We start from the raw sequence: 14,056 nt of genomic DNA on the forward strand, positions 1-14,056 counted from the left end.
GGCATTTAAGTATAGCAGACACCAAATCTCCAACTTTTCACTAAGACATTTTAGCAGTAGATCTTAGTGTTTCAATGTAAATATAGCACAGGCCTTTTGTTTTATAAATCTGATTGGCTGACAAGAAAATATGTAAAATCCACTGTAACTAGGACATGTCAAAAGGACTAAAGAGTCCACCTGAACAAATGGGACAATTTGTGGACCAAAAAGAATAATAACTGCAATGGGTTGAAGCACAAATATGTTCAAACCTATGAGTTCATACTGATACTTTAAAAAAAAAGTTAACTTCTGTTAGAGAATGCTAGTGACTAAAGTCATTATTTTATAAACTGAAAAACAAAGAAAGAATTAAACATTTATTCTGCCTTTTGTATACAAACTAAACCATTAGGTAACCAAATAATAGATGAGGGGAAATCTTTCTTTACAGAATTCTTTCAGTTAATAGTGAAGAAAGGTTGATAGAATGAGAATAGCATTATTTTACAATCCTAATAATGATGGACCTAGGACTGATAAACAGTGCCAGTTACCATGATATTAAAAAAGAAAATATGTCTCCTATCAGAATACATAACCACCTATAAAACCAGTCACATAAAAACAAGTAAACCAACCGAATAAAAAACCCAAATCTAATTAAAACTATATATCCAATGAACAATTTACATAAAATACAAAAAACAGGAGAACATGTTAAATGATACCACAAGGATTCTGCAAAATCCAGACTATGGGAGACTCTATGGGCAAATAATCCAGTTTCTTTAAAAAATAAATTGTATGGGGAAACAGAGCATCTGACATTTGAGGGGAAATGGAAAATTTAAATGCCAACAGGATATCTGATACTCTTAAGATATTTCTGTTAATTTTTTTTGATTTAACAATGGTACCTATTACAGTTATGTTTCTTTAAAAAATAAGAGCCCTTATCTCTTAGAGATACATAATAAAATATTTACAGATAAATGATATGCTGTCTAGTATTCGCTTCCAAATAACACAAAAGGGAGAAAGTAGGTGGGGGTAAAGATGAAATAGGACTGGTTGGGAGTTTTTTTTTTTTTTTTTAATATATTTTTATTGAATTTAGCCAGGAGTTGTTAATAACTGTTATAGCCAATAATGGATACACAGAACCGCATTATACAATTCTGTCTGCTTTTATGTTCTTTAAATTTTTGATACAAAAATTTCTTTAAAATTGGCCTGGTGAGGTATGTTACAAACTTGCTCCCACAGACCTGAATTTACTGCTCAGCAGGTCCAGAGCTCTGGACTGCTCTCCCTTCTCCTCTAAGTTACTGAGTTCTTATGGAAATTTGTGTGATTTTTTTTGGACTTGGAAGCAGTAAAAGATGGGATGAAGGTAACAGTCTGTTTCTCTCTCCCCTTTTCTGTTTGTTTTAGTTTTGTGTTGCTTATTTGTTTTTGATAGAAAATCAGTTTCCTTTTAATTATTTTCAAACCTGAGTTCTCTATAACAAAGCGGATAGATATTTTTAGATTTTTCCAAATCCCTAACCCCAGGCATAGAATGTCCCCTCAAAAAGAAAATTCACTGTAAACTATGAATTATGAAACTTGCAAAATATTTTAATGTTTGTTATAAGAAAAATATTAGAAACAGAAAAAGTAAAAACATATCCATCTACTTATCCATGTACTTCAAAGCTTAATACTTACATGAACAAACCTGAGTTTCATAAAACCTTACATACTATAAAAGACAAAAAGGCCTTTTATTTTTACCTCTCAGATAGCTTAAAATAATGATTGGAATCACTACATGATTTAACTAAGCTTAACATATGTAGATTATGAAGTTAAGAAATGAAATCAAATATCTAAACATCAATAAAAGTATCAAAACTTTGGCCCTGGCTGGCATAGCTCAGTGGATTGAGCACCGATGTGAGAGCCAAAGGGTCATCGGATTGATTTCCAGTCAGGGCACATGCCCGGGTTGTGGGCCCCGTTCCCCAATAGGAGGGCGTGTGGGAGGCAACCACACACTGATGTTTCTTTCCCTTTCTTTCTCCTTCCCTTCCCCCTCTCTAAAAATAAAAAAATACAATCTTAAGAAAAAAAAAATCAATACTTTAGTCCAGTGGTACTCAGTTTCTGGCTCCCCCTGCTGGTGCCTCAATCTCAATCTCTCAATCTCTCTCAGCTTCGTTTTCACTTTCACTATTTAAAGAAAGCATGTCTTTAAATAACAAGTGAACAAGTGTTCTATTTGTGAAAAGCATAACCTTTGGCTCTTTTCATAATTTAAATTTTTTATATAAAAATATCTTAATCTACCTTTGGAAGCCAAAGGCAAAATAAAATTCTGTATTGCAAGGAAATTTAACAACATATGACCGAGAAATACAAAAATAGTATATACATGTACACAAATGACAAGACTTTCCCTCAAAATAACATCAACTGCAAAAGGTAACACTGAATATTTTAATGGGTCATGCTATATAACATAGCACATAGAAACTTTTTAAATATAAAGACTGTCCCAAGCCGAAGTATTTTTTTCTTTTTTAGTTTTTCTTTTCAATCAAACATTAGACTATGATTCAAACTAAATAATTTAACCTAATTTTCAAAACAAACGACTCACTACATTCTTAAGAGTCAGGCTATTTAGGAAAACTGTTCTATATGATAATTCTACACCTGTTTCAATTTAGGCTTAGATCTCTCAATGAATAGCTATTTCTAGTCTCAGAAAGTTCCTCCTAACCAAAGAGTGAGCCGACACGTGGCAACTGTTCGGCTGACTGATAATGGCAAGATGCACTGAGATTACTAAATAAAAGCTTTATGCTTATACAAGTTATTAACAGCTTACCATCCAGAGTTTCACAGGGCACAGGCTAGAATGTGAGTCCTTAACATAAAATAATAATCAAGCCCAACAAAAGCCTAACAGACCTCTAAGTCTTTTTTTGGCTGTTATAACTTTTATTTTTAAGCTTTGGTGGAAATAACAAAGTTCTTAAAACCAATACAATGATAAAAAAATATTTAAATATTAGGTCCTAGGAAAAGTTTCAACTTCAACACAAAAGACATTGAGTTTTTTAATGACCAGTCAAGATATTCAGAAAAATTCTTACCACTTGGATAAGGAATTCTACTGGAAAGCCACCCAAGGTTTCGGTGTCGGAGCCCGCAATCTTACTTCTCCAAGGTGACTGTCCTAACAAAGGGTCATTATCCTGTGGGTATAAGAAAGAATCATTTAACCACGGACTGTTCAAAAGGAAGTATCTGATATTTTGGTGAAGAGTAAATTCTGCTCTAATTAATATTATATTAAAAGTCCACTTTTTCCAGCAGTGACGACCTGCCCACGACAATATGCCTCTCGCAAAGGATCTCCTTCATCCCTCTCCAGAAGAGCAGGAGAGGAAACACAAGAAGAAGCGCCTGGTGCAGGGCCCCAATTCCTACTTCATGGATGTGAAATGCCCAGGATGCTATAAAATCACCACCGTCTTTAGCCATGCACGAACGGTAGTTTTATGCTTTGGCTGCTCCACTGTCCTCTGTCAGCCTACAGAGGAAAAGCAAGGCTTACAGAAGGATGCTCCTTCAGAAGGTAGCAGCACTAAAAGTATCCTGAATCAAGATGAGTGGGGAACCATCCCAATAAACACATTTTGGATACAAAAAAAAAAAAAAAAAACAATCCTACCAAAAAATTTCCAGAGTTGAAGCAACTATTTACTTTATTTAAACTCTGACAACTCAAAATAATGTGGGCACCTCCTGAAGTTGCTGTAATAGATGTATACCCAGTTCACGTTAATAATAATCATTTAAATCACTGCTGACATTTTAAAAACATTACCGTGGTTGGTGCCGGGAGAAGAGGAGTATAATGTAACCGTGGTGGAGTCATTAAAAATCGAGAAGGCCGCTGTTTTTGTCCAAAGGCAGCAATTGGCATTGTCTCATGAGGCTCATTACTCTTTGGAAAAAAAGAAAGTCCACAAGACTTGTAGAGCTTTGCCAATCATTACATATTTCTGCACAATATACACTAGCTCATATGCTATGATTTATCAGAGGACATATTATCCTACAAAGATCAAAGGGCTAGAACTTAAGTCCGAGTATGAAAATACTATTTTGCTACCAAAAGATTGAACACATAAAACAAGGGAATTAAGAAAAGAAAAAGACAAAAAGATCAAAACAGAGGATCAAAGATTAATATGGAATATTAAAGTGTTCTATGGCCACCCTTGGTTGTCTGTGTGTTAAAGACTATCTCAATATTACCTACTATAATTAAAGTCAATTCTCTGGCCAGAGAGAAATACTTAGGTGATCTCATAAAGGGAATCACATTGATGAAACAGAAAGCAATCTTCCTTTTTTAAAAAAGATTTCATTAATTTATTTTTTGAGGAAGGGGAAGGGAGGGAGAGAGAGAGGGAGAGAAACATCTTGCTCTTGCACGCCTCCCGCTGGGGACTTGGCCTGCAGCCCAGGCACGTGCCCGACCAGGAGTCACACAGCCAACCACTGGGTTTGCCGACGATGACCGACTCAATGAGCCACACCAGTCAGGGCCAGTTTTTCTTTTTTTTTGAAAAGGGAGGTTGAAAGATTTCATCCTTTAATGAAAAAACTTAAGGTTGTGTACTTTGATCTGTATTTAGTTCAAATGTTCCTTCTCTCTTATTTGTCCTCTAAAAATTAGGTTTGATAAGGAAACCCTCTCAATAAACAGAGTTATAGTTTTTAACAAGTTCATATCAGAAAAGGAAGATTCTTCTATTTTTGCACTAAGGAGATAAAGAAATTTTGATTTTTAATTTTAAGTTCGTAAACTTTACAAATCAAGTTTATAACAAAGAAATGAAAAAGGGAGCCTAAGGGGGAACAATTTAATTTTCATAATGCTTAGAGGCAAATAATTTTGTTACAATAAGTTCATTATTCACTGTTTTAAAACTTTGTTAGATTGCATAGATTCATTCTTAAAATTGTTTTAACTCATTAGAAAGGTGTATAACTTCCATGACTCTGCTAAATGAGCCATGGCCATGCAATAAGGACCCCGTAGTTGAATGGACTGCAAAGAAATTCGAAAGATCTGAATTCTAGTCTCACAGTCCGGAAACCAGCTCCACAGCCTGGCCCCATTACTTACAGTAATTTGTAATTCCTAATGTCTCAGTTTCCTACCCTATGTAATTCCGGGGATGAAACAGGAGAAAATGTTAAAGTGCAAGATGCTACTTCATACTTTAAAAATTGTTTCACAGGAGAACTATAACAAAAGAGCTGGAATGAAAATGCTCTGTAGCTTATTCCCCAAGATTACGCGCAGTCCGGAGTGATCGGTTCTGCACTCTAAAGTGCTACTGGTTAAGGTACAACAGAGAAATGCCAGATTCTCAAAAATGTGGAAGACTTAAGTATAGTTCTGCCCCAGGGGTCCCATGAGCAGGAGTGAGAAACCCCTGAGGATCTTTTCCTCTGTGACCTGAAATCTTGATTCTATTGTATAACACAATCACTAAAAAAATTCTATATAGCATATTTAATAGGCATGATACACAAACATATAAGAAACACTTACGAGAACTTCATAGTCAGGGATAGTATGGGTTCCAAGCCCTGCCCTATCGAAAGTCACTCTGTAAGTGGCGTTGTAAGTATCCACAGCAGCTATCTGTCCAGTGAACAGGCCATCATGAACACCGCGTAATCGCGCTGAGAAAATAACCAAAAAAGGCATCGTGATGTTTGGAAGTTACAAAGAACTGTCAATTATAAAACTGCTCCAAGCATCTAATTTAAAATGTAGAAAGTACAGTATTGTTGTCTATTATAGTTTCAAAAAACAGTATGCACTTTATTTTCAGTTTAGAGAAAAAAATTATAAACAAAAAACAAAACTCATAACAAAAAACATAAATGATGATCCCTATTTTGATATATGAAATCACATATCTACCAAACTTAAAAGAAAATATTTTTAAATCATTGCTTTAAATTCTGAACTGCAAAAAGAAAAAGTCAACAGAATAACTTTGGTCATTATGCTAATGACTGAAATGACAGGTGTAGTTCAACTTTAAAAAAAAGACAAGGATGTGGTGAAGAAAACAATGAAGATACTGGCCCAAGACCCCTCTCCCTGGAGAGGCCTGACCACAAGGGTGGTATCTGGGAACTGGAATTCCCAGACTATTCCCATTCTAGTGAAGGCGGTTCCCTGTGCCTACACTGTCTGGGACAATGTGATTTATGCCGCACACCTGTTTTCCTTCAGACGTCTGGGATTGCAGCATGCGCTAGGCAGGGGTGCCTACGCGACCAGCCCCCAGGAAAAACCTTGGGGACTGGATCTCTAACAAGTTATTTTGGGAGACAACACCTCAAGTGTATCATTACTTTTGCTGGAGGTAATTAGCAAGTTGTGTGTGACACTACAGGAAGGGGGTTCTGGGAAGCTTGAACTAGTTTCCTCTGAGCTTTTGCGCACCTTTCCCTTTGCTAATTTTGCTCTGTATCCTTCTCTGTAATAAGCCAAGGCCATGAGATGAGTGCTGAGCTTTCTGAATTTTCCTAGTGAATTGCCAAACTCGGGGGACCCCTCACACAGATGAACTTTTATGTCACTCTTATTTAAACGCAGTCTGAAATAACATCAGGAAAATCCAAGCAAACACCCAGCATGAGTGAAAAACATAAGAACAGCATTTAAGGCATTAAACTAGACAAAGTGACACACTTTATACGGATAAAAAAGTACAATACACACATCATTATAATAGAACACAAATATTTTATGTGAGACTGTTTAAAAGAATCAATTGATTAAAAAATCACAATTGTAGGAGCCTAAAATATTCTGTCTTTGACAGATCAGTTAAGGGAAAAGTAAACAGGTATATAGAAGATATAAGTAATAAATAAAGTTGAATAAACAAACACAAATACAGAAAAGGACTTCCAGTTCTATGGCAGTATGAAGAGGTTTTTAATTCTTCTCTGTGAAAGACAAGTGTAAACCTGTACAAGAGTGTCAAAGACAACCATTTCAGGGTACTGGAAGTGGATCAAATGCAGAGAACACTTAAGAAATGTTCAGGGTTGAAAAACTGCCAGAGCTTCAGGTCAGGGGAAGGCAGTGGCCTTGTGGCATGAGGCTACTCACACCCCAGCACCACCACCCACTTGGCTGGTAAAGATGGTTTTACTAGTGTAAAAGCTGGTCACAAAAACACCAGCAGTGCTGGTGCAATTGCAGGTAGATCACACTGGTCATGTTGTCATGACCAGTGGGTAAAAACCTGTGACTTTGCCAGTTAAAAGTGATGAACTCAATCAGGAAAGAAAAAGAAAAACGCACAGCTTTTGTAAGCCCACAGGGTAGGCCTGGCTGTGCTGAACGGCAGAATAGCCAAAAACGTAACAGGGAGATCCTGGAAACTAGAAAGCCATAAAAGGGCTGACGTAAGCTCTCCATAAATCCCGGGCTAAGGAAAACTACGTGGAAGCGGGGGGCATACCTAAGAGAGACTGGTCAAAAGTAAAAGCTAAGGCTCCCTTTCCTCCAGAAAACATTCCCTGATTAACCGTTTCTCAAAACCTTTCAGTACAATTACTAACCTACCCACTCACGTAAAACCCTGCTATTTCTTGTACCACGTAAGTTGCGATTTTAGTTTACCAAATTCTTTAAGATTAACTTCAACTTGGCTTTGGTGGTACTTTCCCTCCATGTTATAACTGAAGTGAATATACATAATCACATCTATAAACTGACAAAATTCACACCCTCAGAAAATTTTGAGTAAACTACCAAGTGAATCAATCATTCAGTTTTATTGAATCATCAGAAATAGACTATTTCTAGACCCAAGGATCATAGGAACTATGGTGTTTATGGACCACCCAGAAAAGACTGCTTAGAAAAGGAAAAAAACAGAATAATTTAAAGTTTTGAAATTTAAACGATTCATCGATGAAGAAACAGTAATCTCTACAGTATATTGCTGTAGAAGTATAGTTTAAGCTTTTAAATTTAAAAGCCACTTCTCTAATAGAGGCTATTTTGGAGAAAAATTTCAAGTCAAAATATTAACAAGCTTATCTTCACTAACCTGTAACTTTGGTTCCAATAACCAGGGGTAAGGGAATCTCATCTGGGAGATCTTTGAATTGTGAAAGATCCGCAACTTTCTTTTGTTGTAAGAGCCGAATTTTCTGCCGCTTCTGTTTTAGTGCTGATCTCTCTTCTTCAAAAAATGCAGAAGAACATCTAGAATAAATTATAAAAATAATATAAAATAAATATCCTATACAAAAACTTCAAATCAAACCATCCATCTCATTGTTCTTTCTTCCCCTCATTCTCTTGAGTACTCTATTTAAAAACAAATTCTTAGAAATAATCCTTTCCTTTCAAAATAAGTTACTTTTACATCTTTTAAAACACAGGGCCTTATAAAACTCAAAGACATATAAGCAAGTCTAGATTATTCCTTCCTGTAAAGCAGAAGGATTTGTTTACACCCTTTGACAAAACTGTAGCTGGATCCCAGGTCTTATCCTAAGGACAAAGTTCAATTCTAATATTCTATTCAGAAAAACACGACGCTTTCCGTCACCCAGTGAGCGTAGTAACATAGCAACTGAAGATGAGACTTGCCACTGTGTAAGCTTTTAAACATTCTTCCTGCCTCGGAGTGTGAATACTGAACTTACTCTTTAGGGTCTGTGCGTCTTCTATTTTCAAATTTTCATACCACCAAATATATATCCACAAAACCATCACCGCAGCTGAGAGAATGAAATACGAAGGTATCAATTATCCCTAGAAGCTTCCCTGTGCCACTTTCCTTTTCCTAGAGAAGTGGCATTCCGTCCACTTCTCTACTCCTACTCACCAAGCAACCTCTGAGTTGCTGTCTGTCATTATCATTTCTAGCTTCTAAAATTTTATATCAATGGAATCATCTGGTGTGTGCTCTTTTGTCAGGCTTCTTTCATTCAGCGAAGTTATTCTAAGAGTCAAGTTGTCATGCCTCAGTCCATTCCTTTTTACTGGAGAACAGTACTCTATTCTATGCATGCATCACACACAGTTTATCCGTTCACCTGTCGGTGCATGTTTGGGTTATTACAACAATGTTGATATGAATATTTTTGTATAGGCTTTTATATAATCATATACTTCAATTTCTCTAAAGTGAATGAATACTTAGGAATAAAATGGTTGGGTCATATGGTCAGTGTATGTTTAACCTTTTAAGAAACCAAAGAAGCCAAATATCACCCAAGAAGATATGTAGATGGCAAACAAGCATATGAAGAGATGTTCCACATCATATGTCATTACGGAAATGCAAATAAAATGAGACACCACTACCCACCTATTAGAACGGCCAAAATCTGAAACACTGACACCACCAAATGCTGGTGAGGATGTGGAGCGACAGGAACTCTCACTCATTGCGGGTGGGAGTGTAAAACGGTACATCCACTTTGAAAGACAGTTCGGTGGTTTCTTATAAAACTAAACATATTCTTACTATATGATCCAGGAATCACATTCCTTGGTATTTATACGAACGAGCTAAAAAGTTATGTCCACACTAAAATCTGCACATGGATGTCTACAGCAGCTCATTCTTAATTATCAAAACTTGGAAGCAACTGAGCTGTTCTTCAGTAGGTGAATGGTACACCTAAATAATTAAATATTGCTCACTGCCAGGAGAACGTGCTACCAAGCCATGAAAAGAGACAGAGAAACCTTCCGTACGAATCACTAAGTCAAAGAAGCCGGTCTGAAGAGGCTACACACCGCATAATTCCAATATGTGACATTGGCAAATGCAAACTACGGAGAGGATAAGGAGGCTGGTGGTTGCCAGGAGCTGGACAAAGGAGGGAGGGGGAGGAGGTGCAGCACAGAGGATTTGTAGGGCAGTGACTGTGCTCTGGGTGATATCATAATGGTGGGTAACACGTCACTATATATTCAGACACCCCCAAGACGGAACTCTAACACAAACTATGGACTCGGTGATTACAGACCACCGAGGCGGAGGGTGTTGGTAACTGAGGAGACTACGCCTGCCTGGAGGCAAGGGCGTAGGTGGGAAATCTCTGTACCTTCCTCTCCATTTTGTTGTGAACCTAAATCTGCTCTAAAAAAATTAAGCACTAAGAAAAAAAAAAAAGGAAAAGAATAAAGAAACTGCTGAACAGTTTTCCAAAGTGGCTGTGCCACTTCCTACCCTCTCCCCAGTCAGCAGTGTGTAAGAGTCACGTCACCCCCTCCCTGGTCAGCAGTGTGTAAGAGTCACGTCACCCCCTCCCTGGTCAGCAGTGTGTAAGAGTCACGTCACCCCCTCCCTGGTCAGCAGTGTGTAAGAGTCACGTCACCCTCTGCCCTCACTAACACTTACTGTGCTGAGTCTTAAACATTTGTGATATTTGAGCTACCATATTTTAATTAATCATTCCCTTATTAATGGACATTTAGGTTGTTGCGAATCTTTTGCTACTACAAACAGTGTTGCAATAAGTAACTGTGTACGTGCAATGTTACCCATGTACAAGTATTTCTGTGATATAAACTGATAGAAGTACTAGGTCAAGCGGTATGGGAACTTGTAAATACAGCAGATGTTACCGAATTGCCCTCCACAGAGATTATACAAATGTAAATTCTCACCACCAAGAGTGACTATCTCACCACACCATTGCCAACCCAACATACTAAAGCTTTGTGAACTCTGTCAACCCGAGAGTTAGAGAACGGTACGTCAGCATACTTTGTGTTTCTCGTCATGAGTGAGATTGAACTCCTTTCCTATACTTAGAAGACACATCTCTTTTTCCTTTACTATAAACTGTTTATAATCCTTTTTATTATGGGCTGCTTGACTTTTGTTGTTGATTCATAGTCGTTCTTCACACATTAGGGAATTAGCTCTTTGTAATAAACATTGTAAATATTTCTTTCAACTTTGTTTATGAATTTTTGGGGAGAACAAAGCAAAATGTTCTTATTTTAATAAAGTAAAATTTATCGATATTTTCTTTCATGGTTCCTAGCATTAGAGCCTGTTAGAAAGAACTTTTCCAATTCAAAATTAAGCAAAACTCTCCTATAGGTTGCTCTAGTAGTTTCGTTTTTTAAATATTTAACTCTTTGATCCTTGTTAAATTTTCCCTGGGATAAGGTGCGAGGTATGAAACCAACTTGTTTTTTCCCAATGGCCACACAGTCATCTCCATATGCATTAAATCAATGATCTGACCCCTTCTCCCTCAAGCATCTGAGATGCGACAACGGCTACATGCACCAAATTCCCACAGACATCCGCGCTCCACCTGGGCCTTCTCTCCCTTCAGTTCATCTTTCTATTCACGCACCACTACCACACCATTTTAATTATGAGCACTTTATAATCAATTTTAACACCTGATAAATGTAATTTTCCTTCACTACTTTGCTTCTTCAGAACTTTCCTGGATCTTTCTGCTTGATTTCTCTTCTTTTAAACACGAATTTTAGAACTGATTCATCCAGTTAAAAAAAAAATGGCCTACTGATATTTTTATTAGGGCAGATTTTAATTTACAGGTTAATTTAGGATTCTGAGTCTTTTAATGCAAGAGCATGTATGTTTCACATTTCCTCATCTGTGTCCTGCACATTTTCTGTTAAGTCCTTCCTGGAATTTCATCTTTTTTTTTTTTTTTAAATATTTTGAAAAGTTTATTGTATCAATAATTTGTACTGTACCTGGACTTCCTCAGAAAAGAAAAACTACAAACTTCTGTTGAAAATAAAGACTTTAATTGTTAATTAGTCTTAATAAAGTAAATAAAGAACTATAAGATTAAGCAATGTTATGGTGAGATAATTGAGGAAAAACTAACAAGAGAAATACAATGACAATCTTACACGAGCTGCCGATTCATAACAGAACAGTACAATGAAGTAACCGATATCCCATTCTGATGGACAATTAGAAACAATGTAACTCAACTTGCTGAAACATGTAAGTCACAACAGAGCCTCCCGGAACTGCCTAGAGTAATTACCAAAGACCATAAATTACAAGTATGGAACACATTAACATATCACATATTGATTTTGTTCTTGTAAATGAGGGAAATATTAAAAACATTATCAGTAAGATCATCTCTTTTTTCATTTAAGTGTCTTTTTATTTTTACTTTTCAAGCAATCGTGTTTAAGTACAAAGGATGAAACAAAATTTGCCAGTTCAACTAAAATTCACACTTGCATTTCATCTACTATCTCCACAAATTCTTAAAACTGATTTCCATTTCTATTTGTACAAGAAACTGTAATTTCTAGACCTTCCTTGAATTTTCCTACTATTTAAAACTTAAAAAAAAAAATCTTACACATGCTTTTTTTACTAGGCAAGGAGACACAATATGAGAACTAATGATCTAATTCTTCTAACATATTTCAAGATTCCACTAAAGTACTATAAGGTTGTGTAATGTGTTAGAAAGCAGGATAACACTGGAAAAGGAAAAGTCATTTCACATGAAAAGTAATTCTCAGAAAGTAACATATTAGACTCACTTGATTCCTGTTGTTATATAAAGTAAAATATGTGTCTGTGGGAAGGCTCTTGTGGTAGTTTCGCAAAAGATAACGATGTACATATAACCTTACAGCTTCATTAAATACTTTTTGGTGCATTCCTAAATACTTTTTGAAACACAGTGGAGTATATTTATATGTAACAAAATTATATTCAAAGCCTGTGATTGAACAAAGTTGAAATTGCACACTTAATGATAAGATATGTAAATATATAAAGCCCTTACTTTAAAGTTGCTTAATAGAATATATTTAACAAATAATTAATCACTCTGAAAACGTATACTTTAGTACTAGTCCTCTTGAAGATTAAAAAAAATCAATGTAGTAATGGTATTACCAACTTACTGATTTTATTTTAAACAAAAAGATTATTACCTCCGTGGTTTTCCCATAAGCCGCCTGATTTTTCCCCATTCTACTCTTGTTAATTTTCTCGTTTTCAAATTAGGAAAAGATTCCTTTAGACATACACAGAAATCATTATCGCCTTCAAAGAGTGGTCTATAAAATAGAAATGGTATTTTAATGGTTAATATACAATGTGATACTTGAGACATAAAATTAAAAATATGCTTTTCAATTTTCAACATCAAACTAATCACAAAATCCCAAACTTTCCCTTCTACCCAAAACATAAACACAACAGGTACATATTCAAAATGCTAAAGCTAAATTAAATCCTTGGCATACATGAAACAAATAATATGTAAAAGTTACTCAAGAAATAATATCTGTGCTTGAGATGTCCAGGAGACACTGGTTTTTGTTAAATCTCCTATGGGGAGTCTATCCTCCGGGGGGCTATCCTGGCACTGGCATTGTATCTGGTAAGGATACACAACGTCAGCTACAAAGCACCTGTCCCAAAGGTAACACCATCATCAAGGAGTCCTCTTTGAGATTAAACCAGTTTTAGAAAACTGGAGAACTCCAGGGAGTTAGATTAGGACTCATGCATGCCATACTAGGACACCCTCAGAGCTTGCTCATACACCTATGGAAAATCTGTGGACAAAAATAAAACAATTCTATTCACGAGTTTGGGCAACCAGGAACCAGTAATAACACACAAAGATCTTGGACTTAAATATGAGCATTCATTAGATTCACAAGCTTCAGACTAGACAATTAATTTGGAAAGCAGAGAAGGGAAATAAAGGTAAGTAGCCAGAAAAGCAAGTGCCAATAGCTGGCATGGATTAGATTGGACTGGATGAGAAATCAGGATTTTCTTCAGTAAATTCTATTGAATAAATCTCACTCAAATTTCTTAATGTGTTATTTAAACATTTATGTGTAACTAAAGTACATAAGTACTACAACAGGAGAAAGACTACCCTAACAATCTTACTGAATCAACTATTTCTCTACCATCATACTAGCACTTAAGATCGCAAGATTTAAAAAACAAGT

The 14,056-nt window shown here is 36.1% G+C and overlaps 1 protein-coding gene and 1 pseudogene across 6 annotated transcripts in view; one reads left to right on the forward strand and one right to left on the reverse strand.

The window, feature by feature from the left end:
* The window catches only part of LIN9 (lin-9 DREAM MuvB core complex component), a 41,919-nt gene that overhangs the window by 10,821 nt on the left and 17,042 nt on the right, over window positions 1-14,056 (reverse strand). For all 6 annotated transcript variants that reach the window (XM_053913185.1, XM_053913188.1, XM_053913187.1 and 3 more), the window contains 5 exons: window positions 13,019-13,144; window positions 8,142-8,299; window positions 5,609-5,742; window positions 3,866-3,985; window positions 3,129-3,230 (listed from right to left, as the gene is read on the reverse strand). In XM_053913185.1, the coding sequence (XP_053769160.1) occupies window positions 3,129-3,230; window positions 3,866-3,985; window positions 5,609-5,742; window positions 8,142-8,299; window positions 13,019-13,144 (640 nt within the window). The remainder of the gene's footprint in view (window positions 1-3,128; window positions 3,231-3,865; window positions 3,986-5,608; window positions 5,743-8,141; window positions 8,300-13,018; window positions 13,145-14,056) is intronic.
* LOC112318825 (small ribosomal subunit protein eS27-like) lies at window positions 3,359-3,626 on the forward strand (annotated as a pseudogene).

Source organism: Desmodus rotundus, chromosome 10 (assembly GCF_022682495.2).
Source record: "Desmodus rotundus isolate HL8 chromosome 10, HLdesRot8A.1, whole genome shotgun sequence".
Lineage (NCBI taxonomy): Eukaryota > Metazoa > Chordata > Mammalia > Chiroptera > Phyllostomidae > Desmodus > Desmodus rotundus.